General features: G+C 51.9%; 1 protein-coding gene across 4 annotated transcripts in view; it reads left to right on the top strand.

Moving 5' to 3' along the window:
• Positions 1-6,190: 6,190 nt before the first annotated feature.
• Positions 6,191-18,328, top strand: part of TESC (tescalcin) — a 61,936-nt gene continuing 49,798 nt past the window's right edge. For 3 of the 4 annotated variants that reach the window (XR_010658821.1, XR_010658820.1, XM_065904190.1), the window contains exon 1: positions 6,191-6,364. Coding sequence is in view for 2 of the 4 variants with exons in the window: in XM_065904190.1 (XP_065760262.1) it covers positions 6,307-6,364 (58 nt within the window). In the remaining 2 variants the exon portion in view is untranslated. Of the gene's footprint in view, positions 6,365-6,720; positions 6,876-18,328 lie in introns of those variants that run through there. The other variant, XM_065904191.1, reaches the window with a different exon arrangement.

The following is an 18,328-nucleotide window of genomic DNA, read 5'->3' as shown; positions in this document are numbered from 1 at the left end:
TTCAGATCCCCACCCCCAGCCTGCTTTAATTGGGATCTGAGGTGTGGCTTGAGCATTGGGGGTTTTCAACACTTGCCACGTGGCTGGGTGAAGAACCCAGCCTCCCTTGTAGGAGATGTAGGTTCGATTCCTGGGTCAGGAAGATCCCCTGGAAGAGGAAATGGCTACCTACTTCAGTATTCTTGCCTGGGAAATCCCATGGACAGAGGAACCTGGCGGGCTACAGCCCACAGGATTGCAAAAGAGTCGGACACAACTAAGCAACTAAACACGCACGCACACTGGTGGTTCAGAGGTGCGGCCGCATCTGAGGACGCTGCTCCGGTTCATCCTGCACCTGGTCTCTTGGCTGCCCGATCCCCAGCAGCCAGGGCCGCCCTGCAGGTCCCAAGTCCTCCTCAGAGAGACTGTAGCCTCGCGCTGCTGTTTCTAAATCTATATCTCTGCATCTCAAGAAAATTCTGCTCTTGACTTTTGAATGTCAAGAAGACGATCTAAAGCAATGGGTCCTCTGCCTGCACCTTCCTGAAGAGGAAATAAAGGCTCAGTCTGTAGAGCGTGAAGACAGAGATGGGGGAGGGGGCTTCTGTTGTCAGCCAACCCCCCAGGTCTCACCCTAAGCCCCTGGAGGGTCCTGGCTCCTCAGCCCCGAGTGCACACAGCAGTATCTGAGCCCCCCGCGGGTTTCGGGGCAGCCCCAGTGCTGTCTGCCCTGGCCTCAGGGTGACCAAGTTCTCCCGGGAAGGATGGGTTTTTCCAGAAGCCTCTCTCCTGGACCCCCACCCAGCACTTACTCTCCGGTTCTGCTGACCGGCAAGCCCAGGGGCTCCATGGAGGTGAGTTCCCTGCTGTCGGCGCTGGCCGTCCCCTCCCCAGGATTCCCAGGCCTCCCCTCACTCTGTGACATCTGGAGGTTGGGCTTGAGGCCCGTGGTCCTCTCTGCACGCCCTCCCTCTTTGGGCCTTAGACCCCCGTGGCCTTGACCTCTCTGAGCTTCCTCCCTGGTGAAAATGAAAGTGTCGAGCTAGTCAATTCCCAGGGGCCTTTTGATCCCTCCTGGAGCTCCTCGCAACTTGGCTCCCTCTGTTGCGGCAGAAGGAGGAGGGGCTCCTTCTCCCGGCATTTCTTCACGCAGCAGCCCCTCATCCAGATCAGAACACTCAACCCTGCCCAGGATTTTCACCTGCCTCTACTACATGCAGCGAGGAACCCAGAGCACCTTTCTCTCCCAGCCATCCCTGACGCCACCCTGGAGTCCGTCAGGCAGAGGGGATGCCTCCTCTGCTTAAGGAGTCTCTAAAGGACAGCCGGGGAACCGCCTGTCTCTGCTTCACATCCACGTCGTTGTTCTCCACGAAGGGTAGAGCTGGATGCAGTTCCCGTCCCTGCTGTCCGCAGCCCGAGGACATTGCCGGGTGGACATCTGGGAAGCGTGCCCAGTCAGCGGGAGCGCCCAGGGTACTGCCAAGTCAGCACAGCCTGGGGAGGGGTGCGCAGGGTGGGGCACCTGGGCCCACCGCTCACCTCCACCTTCAACCCCGCCCGCCCCGGCCTGTCTCTGCCCTCCGTCTGGCCCAGATGGGAGGTACCTGCTCCATCCTGTCCCAAATCAGCCCCAAATTATCGACTGCGCCTGGCTCTGCACCCCAGCATGTATTTATCACCCTGCCTCCTGGGCACTCAGGCGGGTCTGGCTTGTACTTTCAGCCGCCCCAGGAGTGAGGGGATGGAGCGAGAGAGGGAAGGGATGTCTGTGCCTGCCCCCACGCCCTCCCCTTGGCTGAGGAGGTGCTAAGACGAGCCAGGTGGTAGGATCCCAGCCAGTGGTACTGCCCGGCTGGTCAAGTTCATGGTCGCCAAGGTGGCCTGCTCAGCATCCACCCCCAGTCCTGTCACCTCCTAGCCATGAAACACCCTTGCTGTGTCCTATTTATAGAGATGGGATTGTGGACGCATTATACAGATGAAGACATCAAGGTTCAGTGCTGCTAAGGAACCAACCCAAGGCCACACTCTACCTGGGGAGTGGCAGAGCCTGGATGCAACTCAGATCTGAATCTATCTCCTACAGGGCACCGTCATTCAAGGTTAGCTTCAAAGATTAAGGTGCCTTGGGTGAGAAAGGATTGTTTAAAAGATAATCAAAAGGACAACTTTAATTCAAAATGTACATTGGGGTTGATTCTTCTCTCATTCCATTCACACTGAAACCAAGAGGCCCAGACCAGCGTAAGTGGCTTAAATGAGGGTAAGAAGAAACTTGTTTCAGAGTCGAGATGCTGCTGTAGCCATTTCTGGGGCTTCCTTCCCTGGATGTATTTTATGAGAACACGACTTCCTTCCTTGTTTGAAGTGACTTAGGTGTGGTGGTCTCTAAGTCAAAGGCCTGGCAAGGTGGCTCTTGGAATCCCCATAGCTTTCCTAGGGTCAGTGGTCCCCAAGTTAAGAAAAGTGATTTGTTGCTCCCAGAACATTGCCAAGCCTTGGGAGATCCCCCAGGCTAAGTGACGAGAGGGACAGGAGGGCAGTACAGGTGAATTATAGGAACTGCTGTTTACACAGCTTCATATACGTGCTCTGATTCTGGTTTACCACCCGTGCTGAACACCCCGGTTTTCCCATCAATAAAATGGGCATGTATTGGATACCCACTAGTGATGATCTGTTCCTATCTCTTTCCTTCCAGCCTCAGAGACCAATGACCTCGCTCTAGTATGGGAATCCCCAGCACTCAGTAGTGAATGAGTGACTGGGTGGATGAATGAATGAACGGACAGATGAACATATGAGTCATAATAACAGCCGACTGTGTAGTGGTGTACCAAGTTATCTCAGACCAGCTTGTGAGAATAAATGATTAGACATTCAAGAGTTTTGCAAGCCCCTTGTTCAATTACTGGTAGCTTGAAATCCACCGTGGTGGGAGTATTTATCCATGAGGGAAATCAACAAGGTTGTAAAGTAGAGCCTCCCCTCTGCTTCCTCAGAGCCTGTTTACGGGCACCCTGCTGAATGGCACTTCCTGCGTCAGACACTCCTCACATGTATGAATCCATGCAAGCATCCTAAGATGGCACCATTATTATCCCACTCCACAGATGGGAAACCGAGGTCCAGGGAAATAAAGCCACTTGCCCACGAGTGGTTCGATGGTCTGCTTCACTTACACGAACCAGGACGGCCCTCGCCATCTCTGGGCTCGGCTGCCCTCCGTGGGCTCACAGGTACCAGCTGTTCTCACCGCCACCACTGTTTTTAATCAGCTCCTCTGGGAGAAGAGAGGCAGTTGCCTGGTGACCAAAGTGTTTTCCTGGCCCTCCGAAGAAGGTCACGCTGAGTGAGGGGGAGGATAAAGGTCGCCACAGGGGGTGCCCCCCACTTGCAGGGCTCCAGACAACAGAGCCAGTCAGCCCAGCCAGACCCCATGCAGCACTCCAGGCCTCCTGGATGCTCTGACGCCATTAGCTGGATTGAATTAAAGGCCTGACGTCCTAGAGCAGTGACCGCAGGCTTCTGTGCAGAGAGCCCTGCAGTGTGTGGGCATCACGGCCAGAGAACAAGGCAAAGCCCAGGCACAGGGTGGGTGACCGCAGGGTCCCCAAACCTGTCCAGTCAGGTGTGCCTCTGACGTGTCCCTTTGGGAGCACAGTTAGGGACAGTCATAGACTCCAAAGCTCAGCTTAGGGTATTACAGAATCTATCCAGGGGCCATTCTGGTTGGATCAATCCTGATCTCCAGGGGCCTTGTTTACCCCGCTGCGTTGTCACCTCCTGTCTGTCCATCTCCCACTCCTTCAGGACTCTCAAGAGCAGATGTGAGGCTCCCAGTTATTCCTGGTTGTGGCTCCAGGACCCACGCAGGCCCCTATACAAAACAGGCCCTGGATAAACAGGCAATGAATAAACGAATGAACAAGTAAACCTGTACAATGTGCCTCCCTGGTGCCTGGAGTTCTTGACTCCTCCAAGCCCTGCCATCAGGAATAAATTTCCCATGGTCATCACAGCCCAGCCTCCCAGCTCCTGCTGGCTGGTGAAGGTGGCATGTTTGGCAGTGAACCCAGAACAGTGGATGGGGGCCCTGAGAAGGACTCTCCAAGGAGGTGATGTTTATACTGAGATCCAGGAGCCCCTGCCATGGGAGGAGGGAAGGGAGGGGAGTTTCAGGCAGAAGGGACCAGCACAAATGCTTGTCTAGGAGCTGACAGTGGCCAGCAGGGCTTGAGATGAAGTTGACCGTGTAGACGGGTGATGGAATAAAGACCACCTCTCTTCACCCCATACACTGGGGGGTCTCTGGGCGATCACCCAAGGGCCAGAGCAAAGCCAGGTGACCCTCCCTGCCCCTGGGCACTGTTCCAGGGCTTTCACCCCCACCCAGCTGCACTGTACCAGCTCTGAGAGCAGCCGTGCCAAGGGAAGGAGATGCATGAGAACATCGTTTTCTCTCTCCCCAGCAAAAATCCCCAGCATGTAATCACTGGATAATTTAATAGAATAAAATTCCAGGAACAGATATTTTAAGTCAGAACAAAACTTGTGTCCGGCAGCTTTGGGTAATTCCCAAGGGTCCCTGGGACCCCTTTCATGTTCCAGAGGACAGCCTGGGTTTCTAGATTCCTTCTGACCTGAAGTGCAGCCTCCCAGGCGACTTTCCAGTTTGCTTGGACCAGTTAATGCTCGCTCGGCAGCCAACATTTCCCCAGCTTGGCGAGGTATCAGCCCTGCCGAGATTTTGCAAATGCGCATTCCAGGTGCAGCCCCTGCTCTGTGTGTGAAGGGGATTTTCAACCAGGAGGGGGCTGATTCCCTGCTCTGGTAGGTTTCAGGAAGCTGCTTGGTGACTCTGAACAGCTCCTCTACTCTGAAAGGGCTGTGACCCTCAGCTTGGACCTGTGGTCTGCAGGTATGAGCAGCTGGTTCTCAGCACCCCCTCCCCAGCCTCCTGTGACATAGATGTAAGTGGGCCTGCTCAAGTCTCCCCCAGCCAGCACTATCAACGGAGCCTGGCACCCAGGACAGCCCCCAAATACATGCTAATAACACATCACCAGGCACCGTGGAGCGCAGTGGTCTGGGCCTGAGACAGGGAATGTGTTGACTTTGAATTTCTGCCCTGGCTGTGTGACCTTTCTGAGAACCAGTTGCTCTGTTGTAAAGTCGACATGACTCCACAGCGACTGCCTTTGCACTGTGTCCCAGCCCAGGCCCTTCTGACGGAAAGTGGTGGAGTTGCTCAGTCGTGTCCGACTCTTTGCAACCCCACGGACTGTAGTCTACCAGGCTCCTCCGTCCATGAGATTTTCCAGGCAAGACTACTGGAGTGGGCTGCCATTTCCCTCTCCAGAGGACGTTCCCAACCCAGGGATCGAACCCCGGTCTCCTGCATTGCAGACAGGCGCTTTACCGTCTGAGCCACCAGGGAAGGCCCTTCTGATGGAGGTTCTCATCAACTATTACTATCCCCATCTTAAGGAGAAGGAGTCACAGTTAGACAGCTGGTGGGACTGGCTGGGGTCACCCATCCTGGTTAACAGAACCCAACTCCCTACAGCCAGCCTAAGTCAGAACTTCTCCCAGAAGGATTGCATTCTCTGACAGGTTGAAATGCAGCCTCCTGGACCCTGCCTGAGTCCCTGAACCTCAAGTTTGAGAAGGTCTCCATCCTAAGCTACTAGGCTGAGCGACTAGGACTGGATAGTCTTGTCTGTGGGTGTGTCCACTTCATCATGTTGGGCTCTCCTGGAATAAGCTAAGCAAAGCACCCCCTCCGTGTGCATTCAAGCTGAATTGCTATTATTATTATCATATTATCTTTATTGCTGTTCACCGTAGAGCTAATTAACGCTGTCCTTCTTCACTGTTCCCAGGGAGTTTCCTTTCTGAGAATTGGGAGGAGGTGTAGTGGAACCGGGGTGGGGGTGGGCGTGGAACCTCCATTTGTTCTGATCCCTCCTACCTGTATACCCCAACTCTGCTCACACCTGCTTCTTCCCAGGGCCGGCAGGGGTGCAGAAGGGATGAGCACGGCTGCTGCTGCGAGGGCTGAGGAACCTGGGTCCCCCGCCCGGGGCTGGGCGCTGCCCACTCCCGGCCGTGCGCGAAGCCGGCGCGCGCTAGGACCGTGGCGCTCCGCCCGCCGCCTCTATAAGAGGCTGCGCTCGCGCCCCACGCGGAACCCGCGGCTCAGACCCGTTCCTGGCGTCCCGACCGGCGTTGGACCCGAGGCCGGTGCGGCCGCGGCGCAGCTGACGCCAGCCCAGGGCCTGGGACAGACGAACGCCCCGGGGCCCCGCCGCGGGCACCATGGGCGCTGCCCACTCCGCGTCCGAGGAGGTGCGGGAGCTGGAGGGCAAGACCGGCTGTGAGTATCCCGCGGGGGGCGCGCGCGGGGACGGGGGCGGGGACCGCCAGCCGGCTGGCCCTGGGGCTCCCAGCCCACGGCCGGCCGCTCGGCTCTGAACCCCCGCGCTGTGTGACCTTGGGCTAGTAGCTGGCTCTCTGGGCGCCTCAGTCTCCCCTTCCTTCAAATGGGTTCCCCGCCGGCCGCTTTGCAGGCTGCGACGATGCTGAGTAAGTGCCGGGCCACTGTGCCCCGGCGCCCTCGGAGTTGGCCGGAAAGCCCCGCCTGCGACTGCAGACCCGGGAGGGAGCAGGGTCCTGGCTCCCCCCTCCCGGGGCGGAGCAGGAGCCCGGGAGAGCGAGTGCCTGGGCGCGCTCAGCTGTTGTGCGCGCCCCGCACCTGAAAGTCGTTGGCTACGCGATGCGCCGGGGAGGAAAGTTTTGAAATCGGCGGCAGCTGGGTGCGAGCAGGGCTGCGTGACCTTTGGCGGCTGCGCGGGTCTCTGCGCCTCCGGTCTGTGAAATGGGTTCAGGTGGGTCTGGCTCCATGGGTAACTGGGAGAATTAAGCGAGGCAGCGCCCGAGGAGCACTTTGCGGGAGCCCGGCGACCTTCCTCGAGCTCGCCCGGACTCCCGGGCCCCGCAGAGGCTGCGCGCCCAGCGTCCGCCCGGGCAGGGCGCTCGGGAGGCCGGGCTGCGGGTCGAGCTGACCGCAGGGAAGTGATGGCGGAAGCGCCTGACCGCCCAAGTCCTGCCGGGTTGGGAACTTGACCGTGGACCATGACCTCTGGGCCTCTGGTTCTGTTACGGGGCTGTGAAGCGGGGTGTGGACTGAGGACCACGAAAGGCTAGGTGAGTGGGCAGACTGGCTTTGACAGTGGGCAAATGCTGTGTGATCCCTGCCAGCTCCACTTCCTGGCTGTGTGACCTTGGGCTAGTCACTTTACCTGTCTGAGTCTCGGTTTCTTTCTAGAATGGGATTTCTGCTAGTATCTGGTAGACTATAGATGGTCATGAAAACGGGAGACAGATGTTATTTCCAGGCAGCAGGCCTCTGGTGCCTGCTTGGAGTTTAAGGCAGACAGAATCCATGGTGGATCAGCTGGAGGGAGCCGCCAGCCATTTGTGCCTGGGCTGAAAAATGACCCTTCTTTACCCCCAATCTAAATACCTCTTTCCAGGAGAATTGGGTGAAAATTACAGAAAGACCTTAATTAGTTTGTGTGTGTGTGTGTGTGTGTGTGTGTGTGTGTATACAGGTGCATACATACACAGATATGTATACAGACACCTTCTAGGGGAGGGAAAAAAGGGTGTGGTGCATATGCATAATATGGAACCCCTTTCTTTTCTTTTTTTTTTTTTTTAAGAGAAGAGTATATTTTTGTAACTGTTTCATTTGCATCAAGGAAGAGTAATGAATACTTACCAGGGGATTTGGTAGGAGAGATAAAGGAGGAGTGAGCCTTTCACTATTAACTTTTTTATATTTTCATTTTGAATCATGTGTGACTATTTATTTCTTCAGAAAGTTTTACAAAGTCTAGTTCAGCCCCAAGGCTCACGTGAGAGAGGAGGTAGGACCATGACCTGACTTTCTCGGGCTTCCCCTGTATCTATTATATTTCTTGAGTGCCCGCTGGCTGCCTGGAGTCTGGATGGATAGAAGTGGGATTCTCTGAGGCTGGGATCTCGGCAGGAAGTGTGGGCTCTACTGGCTGTAATCTCTCAGGCAGCCCCCACGCCAGGCAGTCTGGGGGAATTCCATCTGCTTGTGCAGTTTGACAGGTGATGGGCTGCAGAGCATGCTGGGAGTCTTGTCAGTTTCCTGGGTCCAGCCTCCTATAGGGATGACTTAGACACTGAGTGTTCCATGCTCTGTTGCTTTCCCAGATATGGCTTCCCTTCTTGCTGCTCAGAACTCGGATTTCACACCCCAAAGAGAGAGGGGAGACAGAGGAGAGCTGGGAGGGGGTGTTCTGAAATCAGACTAGAGGGATGGATGAACGCCTGCCTTCTGTTATCTTAACTTTAAGTAGGTGGAAACCTCCCCTGGGGTTGGCACAGTCTGAGCTCTTTTACCCATTCGGACCCGAGAGACTGATACTGCAGAGGGGAGACGCACAGTATGAACAAATCAACCCGTAGTTCTGGGAAGAAGATACAACCCAGTGGCATGAGAGCTGGGATGGGGCAAGGAAACGTTTCTTTAGGGTCAACCTGGAGGGCTTCTCAGAGGAGGTGATAATGGAACAGACCCAAATAAGAAGAAGAAAGCTGTGTGAAGACCAGTGGGAAATGCATTGGGGGCAGAGGGCACAGCAAATGCAAAGGTTCTTTGACAGGAACAGAGTGAAGACAATGAGTGAGGTTTGTTTGAGATGAGGACACGGACATAGGGCTCAAGTTGGGACAGGGGCCTGATCTAAGGTGTTTTGCTAGGTATGTGACCTTCGGCAGGTCATTCATGCCCTGAGTGCCTCAGTTTCATGCACTGTGAAGTCAGGATAGAAGTCATACCTTCTTCTGAGCTGTTAGGATTAAATGAGAGATGTATGCAAAGTATTTAGAACAAGCAGCTTGCCAGGTGGCACAGTGGTAAAGAATCCGCCTGCCAGTGTAGAAGACTCGGGAGACTTGGGTTTGGGAAGATTCCCTGGAAGAGGGCATGACAGCCTACTTCAGTATTCTTGCCTGGGGAATTCCATGGACAAAGGAGCCTAGCAGGCTACAGTCCATGAGGTCACAGAGAGACACTACTGAGTGACTACGCGTGCATTTAGAACAATCGCAAGCATTTAATATTCTCAGCCTTGCTTTAAACACATTGATAAGATCCTGGTCGCTCTGAGCCACAAGTAAGAGTTAAGTCTTTGTCCCACTTTTTCAGAGCTGTGTGACCTTAAGCAAGTTGTCTTACCTCTTCGAGTGTTAGTGCACCCACCTGGATCCTGGGGTGGAGGTGTAGACTGAACCAGATGATGTATGTATGTGTGGCGATGCCTGACTTGGTGTGGGGACATCAGCTCCCAGGATCCTGCGGGCTGGTCCTGAGAACGGAGCAGAGCCTCAGACCAGGGCAACCAGAGGACAGGCGGTTCCCATGGGGTTGCTAGGTTCCCCCTGCCTCTCTGAGCACCAAGATGGTCCTTGATTGGAAGAATCAGCCTGACCCCTTTGCATGCACCCTCAAGGGATCCTCATAGTAATCCTCCAGGGAAGGTGGTACTGTGGCCATTTCAGATGAGGAAACCGAAGCTCAGAGTGCTTAAGCAACTTGCCTGCCATCCCACAGTGCATAGCAGAGGAGTAGGGGATCCCAGTGTCCCCGGGGTCCACTGTCCTGCCACTACTGTGCTTTCACTGTGTTTCATCGCCTTGAAGATTTCTAGGAATCCAGAAAGGGTAGGAACAGGCTGCCATACGTTTTTCTCACCTCCAGGCCTTTGCACAAGCTGTTCCTCGTGGCCCGGAGCACTCTTTCCATTTCAGGTAATTCGGCATTTGCTTGTGGCAGTAACCCTCACCCAGGAGAAGATGGAGCCTGGCTTCTCTTCTCCTCATCTCCATGAAACTCATGCTCTTAGTTCAGAGCTCAGCTTAGCTATTGTTTCCTTCCAGAGAGCCTTCCCTGGCTACCCTCCTTCCAACCTTGCTGTGTTAAATGCCAGTCCCCAGCACTCCCGCAGCTCCTGCGCTGCCTCCCATAATAGCATCACAGCCTGTTGTAATTGTCAGCTTTGTCACCTGCCACCCCCTCGAAACTTGGAGCTCCCCGAGAGTGAGGAGGATGTGTCTTGTTCACCTTTGTGCTCACTGGGAACACAAGAGGTTCACGTTGAGGGGGTGAAGGCCCTGAGGACTTTATAACCCAAGCAGTATTGCCCAGGAGCGTGTGTCTGGTATAAAATCTAGCACCACCCCAGCAACGACCCAGGCCATGCCAGCCCCACCAAAAATAGGCCTGAGCCCAAGCTCGCCCACAGAGGGCATCTTCAGGTCTGCACACCCACCTCTTCTTTGCTCTAAGAGCCTCGTCGATCGATTTAAAACACAAGCAAATATTCCCAAACATCTTTGCTGTGCCAGCAAAGCCAACTACCTAGATGGTTAACATTCCTATTAAAACCCCAGCAAAGGCATCCTGGTTGTGTGTCTGAGTGGTGAGCTTGCCTTTCTCTATGGCAGGTGTGAGGTCAAGCCCAGCGTGTGTGTCCGGGGTGTGACATGGGCCCTGGAAGGGAGGAAAAGCTCCTTAGGAGACACTCACTGGAGTGTGTCCCCCGTCACTACCTGGAGCTGGCGTGGAGGTGGCCCTGCTTCCCGTCCCCCCGCCCAGTGTCTGCTCCTGGAGTTGGAAAGGAAACAGTAAGAGTAGACTTCTGGGAAAGGTGGAAGGGTCTGTTGTTTTTTTTTCCTTCAGGCTCCAAAACAGCTCTACAGGCATGTCTATGTAGATGCCAAGAAGCTGCCAGAAGGAAGGAAGAAGAAAAAACAATCTCTCAGATCGGGAGTTCAGACCTCAGGATGGTTGGAGCTAGTGTTTATCGGGCACCCGTCATCTGCCAGACACCGGGCTGAGCCGGGATGTTCCCCCGCAGTGGCTCACGGAATCCTCCCAGGGATGCTTTGGCCTCCCCGTTCCATAGATGGGCAAGTCGAGGCCGAGGAGAGGATGTGACAGACCAGGGCCACAGGCCACTGAGAAGCAGAGGCAGGATTCAGTTTCTGGTCTGACCCCCGGACCTCATCTTTTGGGGAGGGAGCCAGAGATGAGGGAGTCCTGTGTGGCCTGGGCTGGCTTCTAGGAGTGACATAATACATTTTCCACTGAAATCTCTCTTCTGGGCGATACTCCTGGGTTATAAAGCCTTCAAGCAGCCCGAAGCTGTGGCCTCAGCCCCTTCACCACCTCCCGTGCAAGGGACTCCTCCTCTGCCCTCCTGAAGGGACCTTGAGGGGTAAGGGCGGGCCAGCGGGTACCACTGTGTTCTTCCTGTTGTCATCAAGGCTTGTGAAGCTAAATGGCCAAACAAGATGCACCCAGCTTCCTTTCCATTTTCTCCGGGGTAGATTTTAGTTTGTTTTCATTAAAAAAAAAATAGTGTATTTATTTCATTTATTTTTGGCTGGGCAGAGTCCTCGTTGCCCTGTGGGCTTTTCTTTAGTTGTGATGCACAGGCTTCTTACTGTGGCGGCTTCTCTTGTTGCAGAGCATGGGCCCTAGGGCTCTCAGACTTCAGTGTTTCGGCTCCCAAGCTTTCGAGCACAGGCTCAATAGTCATGGCACGTGGGCTTAGTTGCTCTACACTGTGTGGGATCTTCCTGGACCAGGGATTGTACCTGTGTCTGCTGCATTGGCAGGTGGATTCTTTACCTCTGAGCCACCAGGGAAGTCCTAGACTATGGTTTTAACTTGGAATCCTTGAGGAGTCTCTGAATCCCATAAAATGGGGTGCAGAATTGTGCCTAGGGAGCCCCGGGAGACACCCTCAGCTTTCATGAGATTCTTAAAACAGTGACACTGCAGTCCACTGTACGTAAATAAGACCCCAAAAGGAAAGTGAAGATAAATTGAGCACTAAATAATTTTTTTTAGAAAAATGAAAAAGGGTGGCTCCCTGCTGAGGGAGGAACAGACATGTCTGGGAGGACTGGTCCCTGACGTCTGAGCTCTCAGGGGCCCTGGGTGCAGTGGTCTAGACCACACGAGGGAGGCCAAGTGGCCCTAGCCCTCAGCAGCCTCCTCTCCCTTGGTCAGGCAGGGGTGTCCAGACCTCTGCCCACCCTGGGTGCTCACAGTGTAGAAACATGCAAGAAAGCGCTGGGTACAAGGGAACTAATTCTTGGGCACCCACAAGCACCCCTGCCCTGGCCCGCTCGTCCTGGGTCAGTGGCGGCTTGTGGAGCAGGGCCAGGTGATCGTGGGGTCTGCCCCGTGCGGTAGTGCTGAGACACCCTCTCCACGCCTCCAGTTCCACACCTTTGAAGATGTGGCAGTTGACCATATGGTCTTGGGCTGCGGCCGAGGTCACAGCTGCTCCTCCTGGGGCCCTTTCCACCCATCGTCCTCCTATCCTCCTAAGAGCCCAGTGGGACTTTCATTACCCGTTTACAGATGAGGACGCTGGGGCTCAGACATGCAGCTGATGGCTCAAGGTTACTTAGATGCATGTGTGTAACTGAATTGATGTGCTATACACCTGAAACTAACATGATCTTGATACTGTGAATCAATTATACTTCTATAAAAAGGGAAAACACAATCTACAAAAGACGACTTAGATGCTGTGTGTAGAACCCAAATCCAAAACCAGACCTTTTTTTTCGGGGTAAAGAGAAACTCCCACATGACACAATATAGACAGAGAGTGTGAGGGTCCCTGCGTCTGTCTGATGTGGGAGACGTGACGCTGCTGACCCATGACCTTGTTTCATTTTATTTTGTTTTTGGATATTGCTTATTTGGCTGTTCCAGGTCTTAGTTGTGGCATGCAAACTCTTAGCTGAGGCACATGTGATCTAGTTGCCTGACCATGGATTGAACTCATGGATTGAGCCCTTGAAGTGCAGAGTCTTAGCCACTGGACTACCAGGGAACTGTGCCCCTCACCACAACCTTGTCAATAGTGTTCTTTACTAAGTTGGCAAGGGGAAAATGGACCTCGAGATGGATAGGATTAGCTCTGGGTGATGTGGAACGTTCTAGAGCTGTGGGCTACCCATCCTCCGGGGAGGGCAGGCTTGGTGGTGGGCAGTGTGAAGGGGTGTGGAAAAGGCTAAGAAAGTGGAGGCCCTCTCAGCTCCTATGGAATCAGACCTCACAGGTCTGACTCTGAGGCTCACACCGGCTTCAGAAGAAATAGTTGTGTTTTCTCTGCGTGAGAGCAGCTGGTGATCCGCTCCAGCGCTTCCCAGCTCCGCGGACTAGTAGTAATTGCATCCCTTATGCATCTTTCCTTCTCGCCTCCCCCACCCTCACGCTGGCAGGATAATTTTTTTGTGAGTTAATGTTCCCCAGAAGGCAGCATGGAACTTAATCACTGATCAGATATGCCATACGGCCCAATCCTACAGACAAAATGCCTCGTGTGTTGATAAGATGATGCTTCTTTTACAAAGCACCTTAATATCTATTATCTCAAGCCCAGGGAACACAGTGTTTTCAGCTCCAGGGTACCCACTGCTTTGGGGAGATAAGATAGGGCCTCCTTTTCCCAGGCTGGAGAGGCCAGGCAAGGTGATGGAAAGGAACCTGGCACCCGGGTCCTGCCAGCCATCCTGTCGCCGGCGCCAGCTTTATTATTAATTCATAAAACCAGAAGGTCAAGTGGGTGATTTCCGCTGGTGGTGGCGGCCACCTTAAGGGCCAGGACAAAAAGGCCCTTTGTTGTCCCAGCCCTGTGACCTTCGTGGACCGGTAGCCTGCCAGAAGTGGACCTGCAGTTCTCTGCACAGCTCCCTGGGAGGTGAGAGAGTGCAGTTTCAGGGCTCAGGTACTTCTCAGAGGGAGGGCAGGTGGCCAGGCAGGAGACATCAGCAGAATTGGTATGGCTGAGTCATACAACAGTGTAAAAAGAAGGGCAGGGGGGATCCCTTCCACCTCTTGAGTACCAATATCAGGGTCCCAGTGATCAAAGAACCCTGGGTGAGCACCCAGCACTTCCCAGATCTCACCCACCTGGTGGCTCTCAGGGTTTTCCTGATCTTATCCTCTCCTGCATCTCTGAGACCTCAGCCAGAGTCCTGGGTGGGCATAGACTAGCCTCCCATCACATTCACCTTTACCAGCAGATAGATGTGTCTTTGAATCACAGCACTACCTCTTAACTGTCCAAGCAAGAAAATTTGCCTCCCTGAGTCTCAGTTTCCCCATCCGTAAAATGGAAATGTGTCCTAAGCCTGCTGTGAGGATTAAGTGAGAATTTGAATAACACTCTTCACACATGATCTGTGTTGAGTAGTTGTTGGCAGGTGCAAATCATTTTGATTTTTGTAAACTTTTCAGAAGCAGGCCACATATACCCCTTTTAAAGGTATTCTGTAACTTCCTTCAGCAATTCATATCATCATTGACATGTCTGCCATCTTTGACATGGCTCAAGTTAGTCATTATCTTGCCTGTGTGCTGATGATCAGGGGCCTTCAGATCAGTTCAGTTGCTCAGTCGTGTCCGACTCTGCAATCCCATGAACCCCAGCATGCCAGGCTTCCCTGTCTGTCACCAACTCCTGGAGTTTACCCAAACTCATGTCCATTGAGTCGGTGATGCCATCCAACCATCTCATCCTCTGTCATCCCCTTCTCCTCCTGCCCTCAATCTTTCCCAGCATCAGGGTCTTTTCAAATGAGTTAGCTTTTTGCATGAAGTGGCCAAAGTACTGGAGTTTCAGCTTCAACATTAGTCCTTCCAATGAACACCCAGGACTGATCTCCTTTAGGATGGACTGGTTGAATCTCCTTGCAGTCCAAGGGACTCTCAAGAGTCTTCTCCAACACCACAGTTCAAAAGCATCAATTCTTCAGTGCTCAGCTTTCTCTATAGTCCAACTCTCACATCCATACATGACTACTGGGAAAACCATAGCCTTGACTAGACGGACCTTTGTTGGCAAAGTGATGTCTCTGCTTTTTAATATGCCGTCTAAGTTGGTCATAACTTTCCTTCCAAGGAGTAAGCATCTTTTAATTTCAGGAACCTTAGCATGCTTGAATTTGTATCACTCTGTAGTATTTTTTCTTTATTTTTAAAACCTATATTTTTATTGTTTTATGCAGACTGTATTAATTCTTGCAACCATTCTTCCTTACAGATTCAGTTTTCTTCCTCTGTAACACAGCTTTCCATAGAGTTTTCAACGAGTCTCTGAGTTGTCAGCTTTGTCTGAAAATGTCTTTTTTTTTGCCAGCCTATGGGGGTTCCCTGGTGACTCAGATGGTAAAGAATCTGCCTGCAGTGCAGGAGACCCAGGTTCAATCCCCAGGTCAGGAAGATCCCCTGGAGAAGGGAATGGCAACCCTCTCCAGTATTCTTGCCTGGAGAATGCCACACACAGAGGAGCCTGGCAGACTATAGTCCATGGGGTCGCAAAGAGTCAGACACAACTGAGAGACTAACATTTCATTTCATTTCATAGGAATGGTCATTCGACTAGGTATAAAACTTGAGATTGCTCCATGTTTTCTCTCAGGACTGAAGTTTTTGATCTCTTCCTGTTGAAAAGTCAACTCTTTTATCTGATTGATATTCCTTTGTGGAAATCTGTTTTTTCCCCTGTGTTTTAAAAATATCTGTTGTGGGTGTTTGTTTGCTTGTTTGTTTGTTTTGGGTTTTTTTTTTTTTTTTTTTTTTTTAGTATATACTATGCTTTTGTCTATGTGTGGCTTTCATTTATTCTGCTGGGGAATGGTTGATGCTATATTATTTTAAAAGCAACTCATGTCTTCCATCATGAAAATATTCTCTCTCCCCTTTCTCCTTATCTTCTTCCTTTAGAAAGGTGATGAACCCTGTCATTCTGTCCTGATGCCTCTTTACCTTTCTTTCACATTTCATACCTTTTTGTTTCTCTGTGCTGTATTTTAAGTTGTTTACCTAAGTCTGCCTTCTGATTGACTAATTCACTCTTTACCTATTACAGCTTTGCTGCCCTAGCTTTTTTTTTTAAGTCTATGGAATTTAAAAACTATTTCGTAAGTTCTGTATGGTTTTCAGAGTCACCACTTTTGTTATAGGGCACTGTTCTTACATTATTTGAAATAATTTATAGTTTCTGCTGTCTCATCTTCTTGGGGTTCCATTCCATTTATTAATTGTGTCTGCTGATTCTCCTAAATGCTGACCATTTGCTTGTGTAGTTTGGTTTTTTATTCTGAGCTCATCTTTGGGCTGTCTGCCCCTGGTTTTCACATCTTTCTGTGTGCCTTCATCTCTACATTCATGCCAAGGCCAAACCAAGTGGAGATGCGCTTAGCTGACGTGCCTCCCTGATGAGAGTACCCTGTGCTCAGGGCTACAGAAGCGGCTTGCACAGTGCCTTGCATTTGTTGTTCTGGATACCTTATTAGGGTTTTCACTGGTCTGGAAACACTATTTACATTAATTCCTCAGTTTTTCCTTCACCACAGAGGTTTGGGTTTTTCTCTCATGCACGACACAGGCCCAAAGCTTTGATTCGTCACAGAGTCCTCCTCCCTCCTCTGCATCATCCCACCTCTTCAGCAGAGTCAGCTTCCCTGCTGATTCTCTGGGCCAGTGGGAACATTCTTTGTCCCACCTTACATGGAGAGGCAGCCCTTTCTACTCTAGCCTTTGTTAGGAGTCTCACTTCTAACTCATGCAGACCCAAGGCCACTGCCGCTACTCATTGGCCAGAAGCCACACACTTAGCTGTTATAGCCTGAACTTGTCCTGGTACCCCTGGGCGCCTCTCTCACTGTGACTGAGTCCCCTCCTTGCTTCTAGTACCTGAAGATTTCCCAGCTTAGTGGTACCTTAAATTTTTTTCCAATTTAATCCAGTGCTTCATGGGTTTGTCATGGAATAGAGAGTCTGTGTTAGCTCTTTGTAGAAGGAACTGGAGTTCTTTTTTTTTTTTCTTCCTTTTCTTTTTATATATTTAAAAATTTTTTTTGGCTGTGGCATGTGGGATCTTGGTTCCCCAACCAGGATCAAACCTGTGCCCCCTGCACTAGAAGCATCGAGTCTTAAGTTGGACCAGTTCCAATGGAACTGGAATTCTTTCCTTAAATGTCCTACCATAATAAACCCTTGTACTTTTGGTAAATCTGGAACTGAAAATAGATCTGGAAAGATCTGAAAACCAGTTCCCTATAGGCTCTGAAAAGTGCCTAAATCTCCCCTGATTAACTGTTGTTGTTCTTCTTTAGCTTTAGCCTTTTTTAAAAAATGTAATTTTTATTTATTCATTTTTGGCCGTGCTGAATCTTTGCTGCTGTGCGGGCCTCTCTCCAGTTGCAGCAAGTGGGGCCTCCTCTCTGGTTGTGGTTCACAGGCTTCTCATTGTGGTGGCTTCTCTTGTTGCAGAGCACCGACTCTAGGCTCTCGAGCTTCGGTAGTCATGGCGCTGAGCTCGAGAGCACAGGCTGAGTAATTGTAGAGCATAGGTTTAGTTGCTCCGCGGCATGTGGGATCTTCCTGGATCAGGGATTGATGTCTCTCCTGCTTTGGTGGGAGGATTCTTTCCCACTGAGCCACCAGGGAAGCCCTAGTCTTTTTTTTTAAATGGAGACATCTTTCTCTCTTTAGCGAGGTAAGTGATAATGTGTTTGTTGTTCTAGTCATTTCTTCACTTCGGCAGACAGCGCAGCAGATGGTCATGAGAGCAGACTCTGGAGTCACAGACCCCAGTGCAAATCCCAGCCTGCCACTCATTTCTGTGTGACCTTCAGGGAGTGACTTAACCTCTCAGTTTCCTTATCTGTAAAATGGGTGTGAAAATCGTGAGAGACAGACAGTGTGTTGAGGATCAAATAAGATACTGTGTGTCAAGCATTCGGCTTCCGTCCTGCCTCCGCATAAATGCTGACACGCAGCAGTTAGTACTGCTGCTGTAAGGCAAACGGGAAAGGCCAGACCCAGCCGTGGGAAGATGAGCTGGATGAGCAGAGCATGGTGTGATTTTGAGAATCGTCTCGTCTCTCCTGGGAGGAGAATGTTTTCTAAACTCATGTCACTTTACTCTCTCCCAGCATCCCCTCCAGTTCTGAGATTTGGAGGATTCTTTCTGTGCAGGGGAAAAAAAAAAAAAAAAACACAACCCCAAATATCTAACAAGACCTTTGGTACCTAAATGCCATTTTGCAGACTGAGGCAGGGCTGGGGCAACCTTTTCCTGGGAACTCAGCCTTTGCGTTTACAAAGTGGGTTGAAGTTTATGTAGAAAGGATTTAAAGGTCCTGGAGGAAGGCCAACAATCAATCTTCTTGTGGCTGCGTCAGCTGTGGAGAATAGAATGGAGTCTGA

The sequence above is a fragment of the Muntiacus reevesi genome, chromosome 13 (genome assembly GCF_963930625.1).
Source record: "Muntiacus reevesi chromosome 13, mMunRee1.1, whole genome shotgun sequence".
NCBI lineage: Eukaryota > Metazoa > Chordata > Mammalia > Artiodactyla > Cervidae > Muntiacus > Muntiacus reevesi.
The sequence above is the reverse complement of the archived record's forward strand: the minus strand, read 5'-3'. Positions and strand labels throughout refer to the sequence as shown.